Source organism: Lathyrus oleraceus, chromosome 4 (genome assembly GCF_024323335.1).
Source record: "Lathyrus oleraceus cultivar Zhongwan6 chromosome 4, CAAS_Psat_ZW6_1.0, whole genome shotgun sequence".
Lineage (NCBI taxonomy): Eukaryota > Viridiplantae > Streptophyta > Magnoliopsida > Fabales > Fabaceae > Lathyrus > Lathyrus oleraceus.
The window spans coordinates 53,386,001-53,407,005 of record NC_066582.1 but is presented as its reverse complement, the minus strand read 5'-3'; the positions used below and the strand labels follow the sequence as shown (position 1 = coordinate 53,407,005).

At 40.0% G+C, this 21,005-nt stretch overlaps 1 protein-coding gene across 1 annotated transcript in view; it reads left to right on the top strand.

The window, feature by feature from the left end:
• Nucleotides 1-18,729, top strand: part of LOC127073247 (ABA-responsive protein ABR18-like) — a 36,345-nt gene extending 17,616 nt beyond the window's left edge. The window contains exon 2 of the mRNA XM_051014389.1: nt 18,167-18,729. Within this exon, the coding sequence (XP_050870346.1) occupies nt 18,167-18,544 (378 nt within the window). The 3' untranslated portion in view covers nt 18,545-18,729. The remainder of the gene's footprint in view (nt 1-18,166) is intronic.
• The last annotated feature ends 2,276 nt before the right edge of the window (nt 18,730-21,005 follow it).

The window sequence follows — 21,005 nt, the reverse complement described above, 5'->3', positions numbered from 1 at the left end:
TGACTGCGAGGCCGTAGCCCCAGTCTCCTTGCGGTTCGACGTTGGTGACTCTCGCAAACCAACATACAACAATTTTATTGATCATCACACCACTTCTGCAAGCCCCGTGACCGACGAGGAACATGTGGCATTCTTGACTCTTTGGCTGTCACGTTTTGTCCTCTGCTCCAGGTCTATGCAGGTAGCCAAACACTTTGCTCTCCTGGCAACCCAATTGCATCAAGAGCGTGACGTTGCCTTGGGCCAGCTGCTACTAGCCTCTCTCTATGAGTCTCTATCTGAGGTTGTCTGCCAGATTAGGCTCTTCGACCCTGAGAACTCCAGGAAGAAGAATGTATTGGTTCATGGCCCTTTCTGGTTCCTGCAATTGTGGCTCAATGCCACCTTCTCCAAAGATGTAGCCCCCTATGGGATGAGGAGGGTTGCGTGTCCCCCAGAGGAACGACATGTCATCTGGAAACGGTTGATTCCCTTGACACCCATTGACAAGAACTTTCCAGACCTTCGAGTGTTTCGACTTATCTTCGAAATTATGTTGACTCGTGTCGACTTCCTACCCTCTATGGCCCCTTTTAGCAGTCTAACTGAGGGTCCTGAGTGGCTCACCAGACCTTTTCCTCCCGTCGACGGGTAACATAGGACTGAAACCTTCCTCATTTGAAGGCGTTTATTAGTCCCCCGCTTATTGTCGGCCGAGACAGCCAGCAATAATCCAGGTCTAGTAGCTTACCAACCTAATCTTGTGGCCAGGCAGTCTAGTCTTTGCCAATTTATCCCCAAACCTCTCTTTTCTTCTCAAGAGTTACTTGCCAATATCCTCTGCAGCCAACCTTGGAGTGAGGTCGAAGAAGAACTTGAGAATATTTGGAAAAACCGACTACGTCTTCCTTCCCTTTCTTTTCGACCAGCCTATTACTGCACCAAAGAATTTCATGATTGGTGGCAGTCCTATTTTTTCCTTTATGTTGGCGATCCTGATGCCAAACTTACTGAATTGACTGAGGCTTTTGTTTGTCTGCAGGCGAAGTCAACCAAATGTAAGGCTCTTCATGTCAAACAGATTCGTGCTTTCCAGAACTACTTCCAAGTTGTGTATCGACCAGATAATCTTCGTGGGACCATCCGAGAGGCTGATGTCGAACTAAAAGCGAAAATAATCGATCAACTTCCAAAACTCAAAATCCCTGATCACGTGAAAGACAAATATTTTTATGCCTTTCATTTTGGAAAACTAAAGTTCCCTCCTCTGCCATCTAGTCCTTTGGCTTTGGCCTTTGGTCATTTGGTTCCGGTGTGGTTCTACTATCCTATTTCATACGTACAAAACGCCTCTAAGAGAAAGAAGGCCGACAGAGTGGTCCCCACGAAGTATTATATGCCTGACTACTCAGGGTCGCTCCATATCGATCCTCGATATGTTAGCGTGTTCGAAACCACGCAACTTGGTAACGCTTTCTTGGAAATTTGAACACTCATTTCCAACTGGCCCTCATCGCTCACTTGTGTTTCTTTCATTTATTTGCAGCGCTCCCTCTCAAAGCTGCAGGCTCTACATCTGCTGACCAACCTACTCCTTCGACACAGAAGGCTCAGGTTCGACTCTGGCTGAAGTACTATTTCTTTTGACCTTGACTTTATCCTTAGCCATCTTTCTCTTCTTGCAGGCTACTCCTGAGCAATCTTCTGACGATGATAGACGCCCCATTTCCCAAGTCTTGAGAAAAACCAGTTCTTCTGTATACTCCTCTAAAGCATTTCTATTTGCCTTTGCCTTCTAAAGAGGGAACATTACGTGGTTGCTAATATTTTACTTATGTGCAGGGTCAACCCCGTTCGACAGAACCTACTGTCTCCCCCTCCTCCAAAAAATCCAAAAAACATAGGCGTTCTGCTCCCGCGGGCTCTGAGGTATTTCTTGTCGGAACATCTGCTCTTTTGGCTAGACTATTTGCTTATAACCTCTCTTCATGTCTTCAGCACACCTTGCAACATAAATCCAAAAGTCATCATGGCCATAAGAGGAAGAAACATGATTCTCCTTCCAAGAGTGGTGACCATAAAAAGAAGAGGCATCATGCAACGCCTCCTTCAGAGGTTCCTGTCAAAGATTCCGACATTCCTGTAGTCTACGCTTCTGCCCTAGGTGCGGCCCCTGCTCCAGTCGTGGGAACTTCATCGTCGATTAGTCATTCCCCCGCCACTGCCTTGGGGGACCCAAATCAGGATGCAGTCTCCCCTGCATCGACACAGGTATTACCCGTATTCCTATTTATTCCTTTGGATTCTTTGTTGCATTTTTCTTACTCAATTTTTCTTTCTGTAGGCTGATGCTTCTACTGAGCCGACTCAGCCTGTTGCTGATTATACCCCTGCGTCACCGGTTTCCTCTCCAGATCGTCCCTTTCAATCTGTCGACACCGCTGGTGAGTCCATCGAATTTCCTCTCCAAATTAGTGACAGTGACTCTGACTCAATCACTAGTCCTGCAACACATCTGGACCCCAGTTCGACTAGTTCTAACTCGAGTCTCTCCTCAACTTCCTTGCAGGATTTACAGGAGCCAGTCGGTGTCGACACCAACAAACAACAATCCTCCTAGGCTACTCCATTGTCGACTGATTCTCCTCAAGTCAATTCTCCGTCGGCAGCTTCTCCTTCGACCTTCCCAGGGCTGGTGATTAAACCTTCTGCTTTAGAGGCCATTTCCAGACTCCGCAACCTGGTGAAGTCGCGTGATGTTTCGTCCAACTCTAAGCCACTCCATTCTGGCAAAATGGGCCCTGAGGCGACGAAAACTAAGGCTCTCATGGACAAAATTCGCGTGCACGCCTTGAACTCTGACCTTCCTTTCGTGCTCATGCATGAACCTACTGTCGGTCTAGAGCTTCTGAGCGCAATTGCCCAGCTGAAGGATCCCCAACTCTCTGATTACGCCAAACGTGCGATGGCGGCTTTAAAACAGCTTTTGGTGCCTATGTTGCGTCATATTGACAGCGTTCGAGACACTGAGCATCAAATTTCTGAGACTGAGGCGTCTGTGAAAGAGAAATGGGAGTTGGTGACGCATGCCGACGCAGAAGTCGTCAGTATGTTGAAGGCTATAGAGGAGCGGAAGACAAAATTGACCTCCAAACAAACACGGGCCGTTGAGATACGTCAACAAATTGATGCCCTTCGGCGTCAACTTGCCATTTTGGACGGTGAATTAGAGTCCATTACACAGAAGGAGGAGCGTTTCGTCGATGAGGTGTTAAAACCTACCCAGGCAACTATGGAGCAGACCACCAGTGATGCTTTGGAGGTTGCTGACGAGCTTATGAACGTCGAAGGAACGCTTGAAAAACTCAAAGCCCATGCCGACACTTTGGAGCCAATGTCTTTGCACTATAATTTTGAACTTAAATCTTTCCAATCCAAATTCGGCCAGCTTTGACCGTTTCTATCGATTGTATTAGTTCATTTTTTGTAATATTTAAACAATGGCTTCTTGCCACATTAATGTTATCTTGACTTTAGCACTGTATACTTCATTTCTGTGCCTTTGCCGTTGGTATCTAACATAATTATCTCCAACTTTATTTTTCGACATTTTATTTTAATCTGCCAAAATTCTGACCTCTTGAAGGAGAGGCCTATATTTTTTCAAGTATTTTCCATTCACTCTTAAAGTTCGCCTGTCTGGTGCCAACTCTTCGACCTCGTAGGCATTATTAGAAAAAGCCTGCACAACCTTAAATGGTCCTTCCCAATTTGGGGACCACTTACCCAAAACTCTATCATTTCTGTCCATAGGTAGGATCACCCTCCAAACCAAATCGTCGACAACAAACATTTTCCCTTTCACCCTTTTGTTGTAGGCTCGGGCGACTTTCTCTTTTTGCCTTTGTAGAGAGTCTAATGCTAGCATTCTTTCTTCGTCTACGTCGGCTAATTCGTCTGTCATCATGCTCCAATAATCTTCCGAAGGTATTTCACACTACCTTTGGGTCCTGACCGCTTGGACCTGAATTTCTACTGGCAATACTGCGTCATGCCCATAAGTCAGTCGAAATGGGGTTGTTCCAGTTGCTTCTTTTGGTGATGTTCGACATGCCCACAAGGCTTGGTCTAACGTCTTGTGCCAATTCCTTGGCTTTTGTCCTATGTGTTTCTTTATTAGGCTAATGATTACCTTATTAGCAGCTTCGACTTGGCCATTTGCCTGTGCGTAATAGGGAGTAGATGTCAGTAACTTAATTCCCATTCCTTTTGCAAATTCTTGCACTTTTTGACCAGTGAAACCGACCCCTGGTCGGTTGTAATAGTTTCTGGGATGCCAAATCTGCAAATGATGTGACTATGGACAAAGTCTATCACAGTTTCTTGGTTTACATTAGTTAATGCTATGGCTTCGACCCATTTTGTGAAATAGTCAATACCAACTAACACATACTTTTGTTGTTTCGACGAGGCTGGCTTTATTTCTCCTATAACGTCCAACGCCCATCCTCGAAAAGGCCAGGGTTTCACAATTGTGTGTAGCTCGCTTGCAGGCACATGCTGTATGCCCCCATGCAATTGGCACTCTTGACAACCTTTAGCAAATTCAATGCAATCCTTCAGCATTGAAGGCCAATAAACTCCTGAACACATCAGAAGCCATTTCATCTTCAAACCTGCTTGATGTGCCCCACACGCCCCGCTGTGTGTGCTCGACACGGCCACATACGCCTCACTTTCTCCTAAGCATTTTAATAACACTCCTTCGACTGTCTTTTTGAATAATTCATCATTTACCAAGACGTAGCTAAGGGCCCTATACTTTATCTTTCGATCTATCGAGCCCACGGGATTACGTAAGTAATCGACTAGCGATTTACGCCAATCGCTTCGACTTTCGTCGTTGACAGCCAAAATTTCAAAATGATTTTTATCTACTGCCCCCAGCTTCATGATCGCCAGATCTGACGGTGACAACACTATCGCTCGTACTTTCTCTCTTACTTGGATCTCTTCGTCCTGGTCTTTCGACGTTTTATACCCTGAGGCCTCCTATGCCAAATTATTTGCTCTTTGGTTTTCTTGCCGTGGTATGTGTTGGAGATTGACTTGCTCAAACCTCTTGAGCAGTCTGATGGTAACCACGAAGTACATGATCAGATTTTCTTTGACACACCTATACTTTTTTTATACTTGTTTAATCACTAACTCCGAATCTCCCATAATTTCGACATTCCTTGCCCCCATTTCCAGCAGTGGTTCAAGTCCGGTGATCAATGACTTGTATTCTGCTTCATTATTGGTGCAAATCCCTTCGATTTTGTATTTGAACTCTGCTGGAATTCCATTTGGAGAAATTATGACTCCTCCCATCCCAGCTCCATGCTTATGCCTTGATCCATCGAAGTATAGCCTTCATGGTGCTAAATCTACGTAATTCTGCACCATTTCGACCATTGAATGGTCGACCAGAAAGTCTGCTACTACCTACCCTTTCATCGCTTTCAAGGGTACGTATGTCAGGGAGTATTCTGTTAACGCTAAAGCCCATTTCCCAATTCGACTATGCAAAATTGGTTTAGATAGCATATGTTTAATAATATCAAAATAAGAAGATACGTAAACATCATCAGGCTTAATATATTGCTTTAATTTTGTACAAGAGAAATACAGGCATAAACATAGTTTTTCAATGTCACTATACCTAGTTTCAGGATCATTAAGCATTCGACTAAGGTAATACACAGGTCTTTCGACACAATTTTCATCCTCTTGGACTAACATACTTCCTATAGTCGACTGTGAGGCTGCAATATACAATCTCATTGGCCTATGCCTAACATGAGGGGCCAATACTGGAGGCTTAGTCAAATATTCTTTGATTTTGTCGAAAGCCTCTTGGTATGTATCCTGCCATTTGAACTCTTCGTTCTTCAGTCGAAGTAGTGGGGAGAACGCTTTTGTTTTTCCACTTAGATTTGATATGAATCTTCTAAGAAAATTTATTTTTCCCAAAAAAGATTGCAGCTCCTTTTTGGTCGACGGAGGCTTGACGTCCATAATGGCTTTTGTTTTGCTTTGTTTTACTTCAATGTCTTTTTTGTGCACCACGAAACCAAGGAAGTCGTCTGCCTGCACATAAAAAGCGCATTTTAATGGATTCATTTTCAATCCACATTTCCTCATCCTCGGGAAAGCTTTTCGGAGATGGTCGACATGGGTATGTTGTCCATTTGATTTTATCACAATGTCATCAATGTAGACTTGCATGAAATCCTCAATGAAGTCATGGAACATTGAGTTCATTACCCTCTGATATGTTGCTCCGGCATTTTTCAGGCCGAATGGCATAACCACCCACTTATATGTCCCTAAGGCTCCTGGACATCGAAACGCCGTCTTCGGCATGTCTTCTTCTGCAATAAAAATTTGGTTATATCCAGCATAACCATCTAACATGCTTAAATATTCAAAACCAGCGGCCGAATCGACCAGCATCTCAGCCACGGGCATGGCATATTCATCTTTTGGTGTGGCAGCATTCAGATCTCTAAAATCAATGCACACTCTTAAAGACCCATTTTTCTTTATGACTGGCACAATATTGGCCAACCATTCGACGTACCTTGCAGTTTGGATGAACTTGCTTTTCAAGAGTCTTTCTACTTCTGTTTTTATCTTTGCCATAATCTCTGGGGCGAAACGCCTGGGCGTTTGTTTCACTGGCTTTCTTCCAACTTTTATGGGCAGCCTTAACTCGACCAAATCTCTACTCAAACCAGGCATTTCATTATAATCCTAAGCAAAACAATCTCTAAATTCTTTGAGTATGGATATTACCTCAGACTTTAGTTTGTTGTCGATGTTGGCGCTTATATATGTTGGCCTTCTTTCGCCATTTTCTCCAAGGTCGACTTCTTCTAAGGGGTCTTTTGGTTGGATTCTCTCTGGTGCCTTTGGGTCTTTTTCGAACCCTAAAGGTTCACTGTCGTAAATGCAATCCAGACGCTGCATGTCAAAGTCCCCTTTCGCCAAGGTTGGTTTGTTTGAGGGTTCTGGCCCCATAGCCATATGTCCTCCCTTATTCAACGCATAGGCCTCAACAACCATGTTTTCTTCAGCCTCTATGGTCGACTTTATTTTATTTTCGGCAACGTATGCCGAAATATTTCTTAAAGCTTCTAACTCAGACATCATCACTGGCATCCCCCCAGCCTGTCGGCCGGATACCCATGTATGGTGGATCATCTAGGCGTTCCACATCCCAAATGAAGTCGTGAGTCTCATGTAGAGTTAGAGAGACGAAAGCTTCACTTAGATTAGCATAAACATCCTCAGCTGGGAAGCAAGGAGAGATGTTGGCCAGCTTTCTTTCAAACTCCTTCTTGCCGACATTATTCACATCGGCCATAAAATATCCTTGGTCGGCCTCGATGTTTTCGGCCACCCCATCCTCTCTCCAAATCACCAGTCTTTGGTGTGCTGAAGAGGGCACAGCTCCGACGCCATGTAGCCACTCTCTGCCAAGTAGCAAGTTGTAACTTGGCCTTGCGTCTATCACCATGAATAATGTCGGTCTGGTCACGGAACCTACTGTAACATTCCCCATTATTACTCTCATGGTGCTTTTCGTCTTCCCTCCATAGTCCGACAAAACCACGTTATTCGACCTGATGTCGGTGTCGTACCTGCCAATCTTCCTCAGAATATGGTGTGGCATAATGTTGACCGTGGCACCACAGTCGACCAAAATTTTGTTGACGGTTACGCCTTCCACCTTTGCCCTGATCAGCAGTGGTTTCAAATGGTTTTTCATGTTCATCGTTGGTCTTTCGAACACTGCCTCTTGGCTTTCAGCAGCACCATCATTCAGTACAAAACATCATCTTGGTTGATGCAAATCCATTTCTTCAGCTTCATCATTGTCCACTGACCCTTCGACTTCAGTCACACACTTGTATTCTTGTGGTAAGATTGATACCACGTTGACCAGGATGTCCAGGCTTGCTTCAGATTCTGAATTGAAGTCATCAGTCACTTCATCAGAACATTTTTTAGCTGTTCGACGGACATACTTTCTTATCCGTTCTTTCGCCGCTGTGTCGACCTTCACGATTTTCTTCTCAATACTCGCCTTGCTGGTCATGCCTCTTGCAGCATCTCTTTCAGCCTGTTTACGCCTCTGAAATCGTCTCCATTGTGTCCTTGTCATGGGGTTCTTTCCCAAATAGTTTTCAGACTTAAGAGTCCTCTTTTCAGACTTAAATTCACGCCTATAGTTTACTGCTAGACCTCCTCTAGTATCAGCAGCAACCCCTTATGGTGCGTCTTGTCTTTCCTGAGGCTTAATCCAATTACCTCTAGAAGCACTGGCCGACGACACATAGCTCTTAGGCCTTGTTGGGTGATTTCCCACAACCCCCTTTGAGCCTCTTTCATTCTGGTAACCCCGGGTTGGCACATTCCTTTTTCTCTTACCCAGCTGCAGCCTTTGGAAATTCTCTGCTGCTATTTTGTCAGTGACAACTCCACACCTTGGGCACAGGCATACCTGTGAACCCTTGTTCTTGCAGCGGTACAAAAAATCTACCAAGTCTTCATCAGCCCTTGGGTAAACTTTAGCTATATCGACATCTGGGCTTTCCTTAGTTTGTTCCAGCATGTTGGCCTCATCATATTCGCTGATCTCGACCATGTTGATCTCGACTGGTTCCACGAACAGGGCTTCCTCCCGGTGAAGAGGATCAGTGTCGATCTTCATCCTGCAGCCAACAAATTTTAGCCTGCCTTCTTGAATCGCTTTTTGAACCAAATCCCTGAAAAGGTAACAATTAGAGGTGTTATGACCAAGATAGTTGTGATATTTACAAAACCCTCTTTTCTGTCTTTGTTCCAACGGTGGTATTTTAGTACCAGGTGGCACCACCATCTGTCCATCTTTGACTAGTAAGTCAAAAATTTCCTCACACTTCGACACGTCGAAAGTGTAAGTTTTCGAAGGGAGTTTTGGGTTGTTTTCGACTGGATTCTTGCCTTGCGCAGGCAGCAATGAGCGACACTCATAGGCGGACCCTGGATTTAGTTCAACCACGTCGATTTCTAATTCGGTCGATGAAGCATAATCTGCCTCACGTATTGGGTCTGTCGCGTCGTATTCGACAAACGCTACCTTTTCTTTCTTAGACTTATTGTGCCTAACTTTTTCTAGCCTCAATCGTTCTAGGTGTCGAACTCTGTTAGCCAGTTGTGATATACTTTTCACAAAAGTTGGATCCATTTTCTTCCTAATGGAATAATCTAATCCTTCTGCGCCCATTTGAACTAGCTCATGTTCTGGCACTTGTGTGAAACACCTAGCCTTTAAAGACCTAAAACGATTCAGATAATCATCTATGCTCTCTGCGAACCTTCTGTTAATACTAGACAATTCCGCCAAACTAATTTTGGAGTGTCCTTCGTAAAACTGTTCATGGAACTTCTTTTCTAGTTTGGCCCATGAGTCGATTGAACTAGGGGCCAACGAAGTAAACCATGTGAAGGCGGCCTTGGTTAGAAAGGAGGGGAAGTTTTTTACTCTTAAACATTCGTTATGAGCTAAATCCCCTGACTCTGTTAGGTATCTGGCGACGTGCTCTATGGTCGATTCACCAGATTCTCCCCCAAATTTTGTGTACTTTGGCACTTTCATCCCCATAGGCGCCTCAACTTGGAGAATGAGTTCAGCTAACGGGGACACGTATAATGGCCTTTGTAATGTAGCACTCATGCCATTTCTAGCCATAATCCTTTCGACAATAGTTGTCAAATTATTTTCCACCGCCAAGTATTCTTGTCGGTGTTGATCGAAGATTTGATCAGCATCTTGCTGTCGGTTGACCATTACCACCTGGTTTCGTTCCACAACTCCTGATTCGACGCCTTGATGTTGGAGGGGTCTAATGACTTATCCTTCGTGGACTGTCTCCTCCTCTGCTACCCCTATCTCTATCTGCACAGGAACAGTCGGTCTAATCATTGGCGTTATCTGTCAGGCCGGTGCCCCTAGAAAATTGCATAGACGCGTCAATTGGTTCGCCACCTGTTTGTTTGTTTCAACAGATTCTTGGATTAGTGGATTGAAGACTGTGCCCATCTGGTTAGTCAACATGTTAACCAATTCATGGTTACTATCGTCCATTTGTTGTCTCAACACCGCTACTAAAGTGTTCGGCAGCGGCATGGTTCTGTTTTGAGTAATGTTCCTTATGTTGCCCCCTTGCGTTGATCCTTGCAAGGGAGGGTTTATTTCTGAAAACAGTGTTGCACTGGATGTCGAATGATATCCGGGCATTAAGGAATACGACATTCCATAAAGCGGATCTGTAGTGCCAAAGCGAGGCACATAAAGTCTGAACGTCGTTATCGTTGATCCTGAACCCCCCGGTGGAGGCTGAGGAATTGATGTTCCAACCGCACCCGCAATCGACATGGTTAGGGCTGCATTTGTCATCGGCGGAAAAGTGACAACCTGCGAAACTACTGTTTCCGTATTGGATAAAGTCCCTCGTGGAACTTCATCAGTGTTAGTTTCTGACATCTTCACATTACTTCGTGGCTTATTATATAACTTGCCACTTCTAAGTTTCATGCAATTTCGCAACTGCTCTAGCACCGTCCCACTGGGCGTGCCATTTTGTTTACTGTGGAGATTGGTAAACAACCGTTGGTCCTCCCTGGTCTTAAAACGAAGGGTTACTTGCAGGATCGACCAGTTGATCCTAGGACATGTGCTAGTGCAAGTGAGACTTGTTCAAACTTTCGACGAAATGACTTTGTGAGGAACGACTCCCAACAAAGTGTCGAACAAGTGTAGGGTTTTTCCACACGAACGGTTTTAGACAATGTTATCGCCTGTAGGTGACTCGTGACCGACAGCGCTATAACATTCAAAAGATGTATACTACGAACACGCTTTTGGTAAACTCTATGATCGTGATAGAGTCAGTGTCGACAGCGTAAACGACAACGTAAAATGATAACTCAAAAGTAAAAGAAATTAAGATAAAATGTTCAACGGGAACAATTGAAAAGTAGGGAAGTTGCATTGAAATAAATGTGGTGATTCACGTACATAACACTCTCAGAGAAACTCTTACTTCCTCGCGCTGGGAATAAGAAGTTTTCTTACAAGTGATTTCGTAGTACAAAGTGAACACCTCTAGCCCCTTGTGGGATACTCCTATTTATACTAAACTAGAGGAAATACTCCTAAACTAACTTCCTAGAAGCTAGCAGATGTTATGACCCACGATTTGCATAACCGCTGCGCCCATGTCTTGCTAACTGCTCCGCGTTATGGCACTCTTATTTCTTTTGGAACTGCTATTTTATTTTAAATTTCAAATTTCTCCCGCCCAGACGTTAGGGCGAAGCTGTCTTCTGCACTTTTGATTAGAATTCTTTTAAGTCCCAAATCTCTCGTTGGTCGACATGATGGCCTGTTGACGGAGTCGGCTTTCCCTGTCGGCCTCGTCCTTTGGTTTGCTTTTCTCTCTTGCTTGCGTTCAACATCTTTTTACCTTTTGATAGGGTATGATCCCCACATTCATAGGGCTCTTTCATCACTTGTGCTTTCAACTTGCCTTAGGAATATTTCGTGGTAACACATCTCTACACATCATGTTCAATTTTCATGTCAAAAAGGAACCACGACCGGAGCTCCAACACCACCGCGCGGGAGGCGACGGAGTTCCCCAGAATAAAGAAAAAACACCACTTTTCTACTCCTCTCAACTCCCTCTATTCTAATCTCTCATCTATTCTAACCAAGAGTTAACCAATTTTGAAAATTGGAGCATTACAATCAAGAATTCTACGCACAAAAACTGAAATTAAACGGAGATGGAGGAGAATCAAGGCACCAAACCTTGGGATTTTGATTTTCTAATGCACAAGCTACATTGTAGTATAAATAATTCAGCAAACAAAGAAGGATAAAAAATCGGAGACCTACAAGACAAAGGTTTGTCTTGAAACTTGCTGAAATTTGAAGATGATAAAGATGAAGAAGATAGAGGTATGTGTCATACGGTGAACTGACTTGGGGTATTTTGCTTTTTATCGCAATGTCGCGGATAGCAAGAGTCGCCACCGACTTTTCTTTTATCCAATAAGGAAAGGTGGAAAAGAACAGGAAAGACCTCAATAGATTTTGGGTTCGGGAGGTACATTATACAAAGGGAAGGTATTAGCACCCTTTGTATCCATGGTTATCCATGGGCTCTTAATTGCTGGATCACTTATATTTTTGTCTGAAAAATGTTGGTGAATTGTTTAAAAATGTTTCGAAAAGAGAGTTTAACTTTGTAATGATTCTCGTATGAATGTATACAAAGTATTTATCTCGTTTGATTTTGAAAAACAGTTTAGAAAAATATAACTTGGTAATGATTCTAGTATGAATGTATACCAAGTGGTGATTTTCTAGGACTTGCAAAGTGTGAGGGGTGGCAAATGTTTTAGGTTATGATCCAGTAATTGAGAGTTATACCTTCCTAAGGTCGTTATGGGCATTTCCTATCCTTATGAGGGTAAAACTGTCCTTACTATTGAGAAGTAAGTAGTTTTATCCTTTGGATGTAAAAGGGTCATTGTAGGGTCATCGATAGGTCATTGAAGGCAACAGTTGTAAGGATACCTTAGCATTCGAAGGGACGATCATCATTTAACCGTAGGCTACACCGAAGGGTCATCGAGGGACAAAATCGTATTTTCGAAGGCAACATCCGAGGGACCACGATTTATTTTATGATGATTTAACCGAAGGGTCTTTGCTAAGTGTATCCCTACATTTGCGGGACACGACCGTTATACCGTAATACCGTAGGGCAGCAAAGAGAGGTCCAAGATCACATATTTAAAGGCCGTATTTTACAATCAATTAGGCAATTAGGATGAATCTCCACATTAAAATCAATACATTAAAATCAGCTAAGTAATTGAGGGTGAATCTCCACATTAAAATTAATACATTAAAATTAATTAGGTAATTTAGGGTGAAACTCCACAAAGGGCATCCCACAAATAAAGTGGAATACCTATCTAGCTAGCTTTCCCGGCGATGTGTGAACCTTTGCAAAACTCAGCAAACATGTCAGAATACCAAATCAGGGTGCAATCGAGAATTACACCACAAAAGAAACCAGAACAGCAGTAGGGTCAGATAAACAATGCATGGCTATGATAAAAACATGACAGGTGGGCAAAAGTCAGAACAAAAAAGTCGGCTGCTGTCGCGTTCGCTCCTGCTTCGCCTAGCGAAGTCTTAGCGAACACTCGTTGCATGCTCGCTTAGCGATGTGCTAGCGAGCGGCTGCGGATTCCGGTTTTAATAACGATATAATGGCAGCAAGCTTCACACCTTATAGCATTCATTACAGAGATTATGTGGTTAGACATTCAGATGTTCATGCATACTTAAATTCATATGTAAAACTTAAGATAGTTTCATAAATTCAATCATGATACCATGTGCAAATTAAGAACATAAGGTAGTAATAGCAATGCCAACCTGTTTGTAATCGAATTGTAACCTTGAATTGGCCGATCGGATCGAATTGAGCGGAAGTGACCTTGCTGCCGCCGGCTTTTCCTTCAGGGTTACTCGGAATTCTCAGGGTTAGCCTCCAGGGTTTTCCGTCTGTGAGCGCTAGGGTTTGCTTGCTAGGGTTCTCCTTTCGTCCTTTTTCGTCCTCTTTCGTCCTCCCTTTTTCTGACTGGAGTTGTGGTATTTATAATGCCTTTTTTTCATGACCTAATGGGCTCAGAGTGAAGCCCAGAATTTTCTGTTATCTGCCAGCTTCGCTAGGCGAGCGTGTAGCGAACGTTCGCTAGGCGAAGGATTTGCTCGCCTAGCGAGCAGGCCAGTTTGGGCCATTTTCTGGATTGGGCCACTCGTGAGCTGGGCCTTTGTTCCTTTAAGATCAGTGTCATAAAAATGAGTCGGAGTGCCCTGAAAAATGCCTTGAAATATTAATGGGCAAATTTTGGGGTATGACAGTATGTTTCTTTGATCTCCTACTTCTGCTCTTCAATGATTTGACTTTGAAATTTTTTGAATATGGTTGTTGTTCTTGATGTTGATTTTTGCAATTATGAGAGTAATGTAGAATGTAGGTGGTTTAGCTCAATTGATAACAAACTTCAGTGTGAAGTTTGATCCAATTGTGGTAGAGCTTTAGTGTAGGGAGAGGAATTGGAGAAGATGAAGTGATAGGAGAAAAGTTGAATTTGAAATGAGTGATTTGAGAGAATTAGTAGGTTCTTATTTTGGTGATAGCTAGCTTCTGGTTTCGATAAGAGTGATGAGTTCATATAGATACAAATTCCAACTGTTTTAGTCAGATTTTCCGGGCAACGACAGTTGGAACTTAGGGCAGCGGTTAGTGTTAGAGGATCCAATGAACAAGTTAGTTGTGAAGTTAATGGTGTTAGATTTTCTGTTAAAGTTAGTTTGAGTTTTTAGTGGAACTGTTATGACAGTTATGGGATGTTAGAATAACTCAATTGTTGGACTTTTTATGACTTGAAGTGTGGTTGGGAGTGAGTTAGTGTAGTGTAATGTTGCTACACAATTGAACATAAATTGTAAGGTGTATTGGACTTGGTTTGGAAGTGATTTGGGAGTGAAAACAAAATTTTGCAATGCTAAAAAATGCAGTATTTTTTGTTGTTGTCTCAGGTGTAACCGGTTACTTGATTTTTTGTAACCGGTTACACATCTAAAAACTAGTATAAAAATTCTGATTTTTGTCTGTGTAACCGGTTACCTGATTTTGCATAACTGGTTACACACACGAAAACTTGTGTTTATGGGCTGCTGAAAATATTGAAAATGCAGGTGTAATCGGTTACCTGATTTTGCGTAACCGGTTACATGCATGAAAAAAGTGTTTTTTTTTGCTTTTCACTATTTTGTGGAATGTTTGGACTGCGGGTCATCGTGTATGTTTTCTGGTATGTTTTTGAAGGTCTGACTATAATTTTAAATTTTTTTAGTGATAATTATTATTATAAAATATGAGTTTTTTAGTGAATATAATTTTAATCTTTGTATTTTATTAATTATTAATTATTTTTTTAGTTATAATTATTATTTAAAAATATTTTTTTGATTATTAATTTTTGTATTTATTAAAAATATCATGTGAAATAGAAACAATGTGGCAAAATTCTGACAAAAAAATCATTAGTGACATATTTTCCATGTCGTTTATTGACAATTTTGTGGCGTGAATTTCACGTGGCTACCTAGTCCGCAATCTGTTGCCTATATCTAGACACTGCAATGTGGTGCAGTCTATTGACAATTATCGACGTGAATATCATGCCACAATTTAGTGGCTTGTTTTTCACGTGGTAATGTGATGCAATCTATTTTTTATATAGAGACGTGAATAATATGCGACAATTTAATGACGTGTTTTTCACGTGGTAACTATTTGCCACGAGTACTCATGCGACGTGTTTTGAATACGTCACTAACTACATTTTGTGACGTAATATTTGAGTTTGTGACGTGAATTTCACGTGCGAATGACTGTTTTTTTGTGTGTGAATTTCGAGTTTGTTAAAAAGGATAAGGTTTTAATTGAGGTTTTAGGATTTTTCTTATTTTTTTTAAGGATTTGAGTTTGTTAAAGATGATGAAAAAATTGAATACATGGTTGACGACCAAGAATTTGTTCTTTTTCAATTTAATTTAGTGTGTTAGATTAGGGATGATATGCCTATTAATAATTTTATTCTTTACAAAATAATAAATGATTAATAATACTGATTTTTAATAAATAAATAAATAACATAATTAACAAATTAAAACAATATGATGTGGAATTATAAGTGGTCCATATGTAAGTGACATGCCATTACTAGTCATTAAAATTTAATCCTATATAAGAAATGGGATTAAGAAAAAACTAAAAAAAAGTAAACAATGACAGGATTAAATTTTTTTTAGCATTTGTTTCATTAAATAAAAACCCCCAAAAATATTTTAATTTTATAAGTTAGAACGCAAAAATATAAATATCTATCATTTAATTTACAACATTTGATGCAAACAAACAAAAAGAGTACACAGTTGTTGAATTTGATCCAGTATTAAAATATTAAAATTGATTATCTAGAAGCATGGATGTCGATAAAGTAAAAGAATCTTTTTATCCAAATAACAACCTTTTTTTAATAAATATCCAAATTAATCCATATTATTTTTAAAAAAAATATATATATAAAGGTGGAATCAATTGAATTGATGACAATGTATAAAAATTAAGAGGAGTCGTTAATCTAATTGACGACAGTTTACGAAGAGAGAATACACACTTTTTAACTATGATTTTAAACATTTTTAAATATTTTTTATAATATATACTTCTTAAACACAATTATATAATTTTTATTTTATATTTTTTTGATTTTGCTCGACCCATTCGAATGTACGAGTCTCTTATTAATTTTATAAGTAGTAAAAATTATACATATAATTTTTGTAGGTGCCACTAAAACTTATATAAATATAAATTTTAAATTTTAAATTTTATTTTATAAATATGAATTTTATTTCAACAATAAATTTAAATTTTATCTTTTTTAATATTATTAATATTAAAATAAAATTATTCATTAAAAATATTTTACAATACATTTTCAACGATGACAAAACTAAATAACTAAAATTAAATATCTATACAATTTTCTTTTTAATTTCAAACATTATATATACTTCATTTCATATTATATAACGTCACAAACGATTAATCAACATTTTGTTTTGCCAAATAGCAAACTCGCTAAGGAGGGTCAATTACGCATTATACAATCAAACATCATTAAAAAATATTAATAACTATGCATTGTAAGGATGGAAGAGTCAACATTGAAAAGAGAGACGCCATAATTAGTTGAGACATCGAAGACATAACATCCTTCAATATTATACCATCTTTGAAGCAAAGGAAATAAAAATCCTAAAACATCATGAAACAATAATTTAGAGCACGTATGACTGTATTCCCGAATGGAATTCAAATAAAGTAATGAGCAATCGCAACAAGCATCTAAATTTCCAAGTGTAAGTGTCATTGGAAAAGTTTTTATAATCAGATCGATCAACTGAATATGACTAAAATTTTAAATTATTCATAATAAATGTAATTTTATTCATACTTATGGTAATTGTCAAAAAGTCAATGCAATCATTCAAATTGCATAAGTCCTATAAAAATGATTAACTAGCCGTTATCCCACTATACACTATCCCACTATACACTATCCTACTATCTCATTTTTCATATACTCTGAAAAAATATTCGAAGTCATCACCTTCAGTTTTCACATGGATTTTTCGACGTCCTTAATCAAAAATCCTATATGTCAAAACGTTATCAACCATCACAATTTTCTCAAGTATTTTCTAAATCCTTTCTCCTCGCGTTAGGTCCATGATATCGAAATTCTATGCCACTTGTAGGCTGAATTATGGGTTACATTTTGGTAAATCCTAATTATAATACTATCTTAAATGTATTTTTGTCCATCGTTTTCGGCAAGAACTTGAACTTAATAAAAAATAAAAACATATATAAAATCTTAAAATTAAAAACAAAATAAAAAAATAAAAAGTCCTTTTCTAGAAAGGAATCATTAGTTTTAGTCTACAAAATCGTTTTTCTAGAAGGGCATCATTAGTTTTAGTCCACATTAAACAGCATGAATTTATAAGTCTGTTTCATCATTTAATTCGCAACATTCAATGTAAACAAACAGTACACAATTTTTGAAAATGATCCATAATAAAATTGATTATAATCTAGAAGTACGAATGCTGATAAAATAAAAGTGTGTCGTGTGTATACAGTGAGACGGTGAGTCAACAAAGTCACACCAGCAGCAGCAGGGGAATAAATTGAGGTCGGCAAAGAAGGCAGTGTGAGTGCCTATAAATAGAAAGCTTTCCTATGCTACTGATAAGTCACACACACCAACATACATATTTTCTTCTCAAACTCCTCTTTACAACTTCATCATCACCATATTATAAATAATCATGGGTGTTTTCACATACGAGAATGATACCACCTCCACCGTCCCTCCTGCCAAGCTCTTCAAAGCTGTCGTGCATGATGCTGATCTCATCGTTCCAAAGGTTGTTGATTCAATCAAAACTGTTGAGATCGTTGAAGGAAATGGTGGTCCAGGCACTGTCAAGAAGCTCACTTTTGTTGAAGGAGGACAGACCTTGTACGTGTTGCACAAAGTTGAAGCCATTGATGATGCAAAGTTGGAATATAATTACAGTATAGTTGGAGGAGTCGGTATATCGGACATAGTTGAGAAGATATCATTCGAGGCCAAATTGTTTGAAGGTCCAAATGGAGGATCTGTTGGGAAGATGATTGTTAAATATCATACAAAAGGAGATGCTAAGCCTATTGAAAAGGAAGTTGAGGAAGGCAAAGCTAAGGGTGATGCTCTTTTCAAGGCTATCGAGGGTTACGTTTTGGCCAATCCTAATTACAACTGATGATACAATCATCACTCTCCTTACTAGCTTTCTTGCTGTCTTCTTAATACTACATGTTAGCTTCCAATATAATAAAGTGTTCTGCTGTCTTGTTTGTTCCTTTTGGTTCAGAACTTTTAGGTTTGGTATATTTGTATCTCACCTTATAAATAACTTATATTACAAATGAAAGTATATCTATAATATTTTTGTTGTTATATATAGTAACTAAGAAAATTTATGATCTTCAGTTCAACTTAAAAAAAAAATTATATTTGTCTATAGCGGAGAATCTATAGATATGACAAACATATACTTATTATATTTGTCTATAGCGGAGAATCTATAGATATGACAAACATATACTTGTGAGGTATGAGACAAACGCATGTTATACTTTTAATTAAAATTATTGTGAAAAATGTTCACAAATTTGATCTCATTTGGATTTAATATGATGGATTTATACATTTTTGAAGTTGAGGAAAATCACTTGTTCAATGGCATTGGTCCAAAATGACCTATAATGTATCCTCATATCACATGAATATAAAAGTTGAATTTGCTCTTCCTCCAAACATCAAAGTTGAATTAGACATCTTGAATTTGATTTTGCAACTTGGAAAGCTTTCATCACAAGAAGTTAACCTCCAAATTAGGGTTTAGACAAAATGTTGGTGATTTTAGTATTATCAATGTATTTTAGTAGTAATGTGATTTACTACAGGCCGATGCAATTATGCGTTAAAGCTTGGAAACGAGTTAGGGGTAGTGCGGAGTGCACGCTCGTCGAGCCAACGTATAATTGAATGCGAATAATTGAAATGGGGTTCCAAGGGGCGAAGCCCCTGGCGGGGTGCAGGGCAGCGCCCCGTTCGAAATTTTCTTTTGAACAATTGAATCTTTTCCCAACCGACGTAACCGTTTCTGAACAGTTGCGTCTTTTCGGTTTATGTTATTGATCTCCTATATAAGGAGTCATTTGGCCTCAGTTTAAATATAACGAAACCAAACTTTCTCTCTACATTCCTGAACATTTCTCTTTGCCAGAAACAAATTGTTCTTCAAGAATTATCCCCACAAAGATTTCGTGAACCCAGGCAAGAATAGGGTCGAAATACTTTGTTCGGAAAGTGTACGAACACGATTCTTCGAAGTTATCCAGGATTATCATACCCGATTCTCTAACAAACGAACAAAGTAATTTCTGATAATCATGGCTGGAGGAAGCACCGTCAAGGAGATGACTACAAACTTCGGAAAATTGGACAAGTTTCAAGGACAAGACTTCAGGCGTTGGCAGAAGAAGATGCATTTCATGTTGACAACGTTGAAGGTGGTGCACGTCCTGTCTACACCGATTCCAGAACTTCTGGAGGAAGACACGGTTGAAAATCTGAGACGCAGATCAAAATGGGAGAACGACGACTACATATGCAGAGGGCACATTCTTAACGGTATGTCTGATCCCTTATTTGATATTTATCAAAACATAGAATCTGCAAAGGAATTGTGGGATTGTCTCGAATCCAAGTACATGGCAGAGGACTCATCCAGTAAAAAGTTCCTGGTAACCGATTTCAACAATTACAAAATGGTTGAATCGAGGTCTGTCATGGAACAATTCAATGAACTCCTCCGAATCCTTGGACAGTTCACACAACACGGATTGAAGATGGACGAAACAATATTTGTCTCAAGCATCATAGACAAGTTGCCTCCTTCGTGGAAGGATTTCAAACACAATCTGAAGCATGGAAAAGACAAACTGTCTTTGATCCAACTTGGAAGTCACTTGCGCATAGAAGAATCTCTAAGAGCGCAGGAGGATGACAAAGGAAAAGGCAAAGAAATTGATGGACCCTCGGTTAATATGGTCGAAGAGGGTGGTAAGAACGGTAACAACAAAAACAAAGGAAAGAAGCGTGCTTTCAAGAACAATAAGGGCAGTTTCAGTGCTAACAAGAAACCGAAACTAGAATGCTGGAAGTGTGGCAAAACAGGCCACTTCAAGAAGGATTGTCGTTCCGGCAAAAAGCATGATAACGCGAATGCATGTGGTTCAGGAAAGGGGTCTAAGGACCAATCCGAAAACCAAGGTCAGAAATCAATTCGTGATTTGAATAGTTTGATTAAACATTCGGTTTCACTAAATTCTGAAGCATTCTATGTGCAGGATGATGCTATCGCGTGGTGGATTGATTCTGGCGCTACAACACATGTTTGCAAGGATCGTTTCTGGTTCAAGACTCTTGTTCCAGTGGAAGATGGTTCTGTCCTCTACATGGGAGATGACCACTTTGCTCCCGTTGAAGGCAAAGGAAACGTGGTGCTAGAATTCAGTTCTGGAAAGACTATTACTTTGTTTAATGTTTTGTATGTTCCTAAACTACGTAAGAATTTAATTTCTGGTCCTGTATTAAATAAGCTTGGATACAAACAAGTGTGTGAATCCGATAAATATGTTTTATCGAAGTCTGGT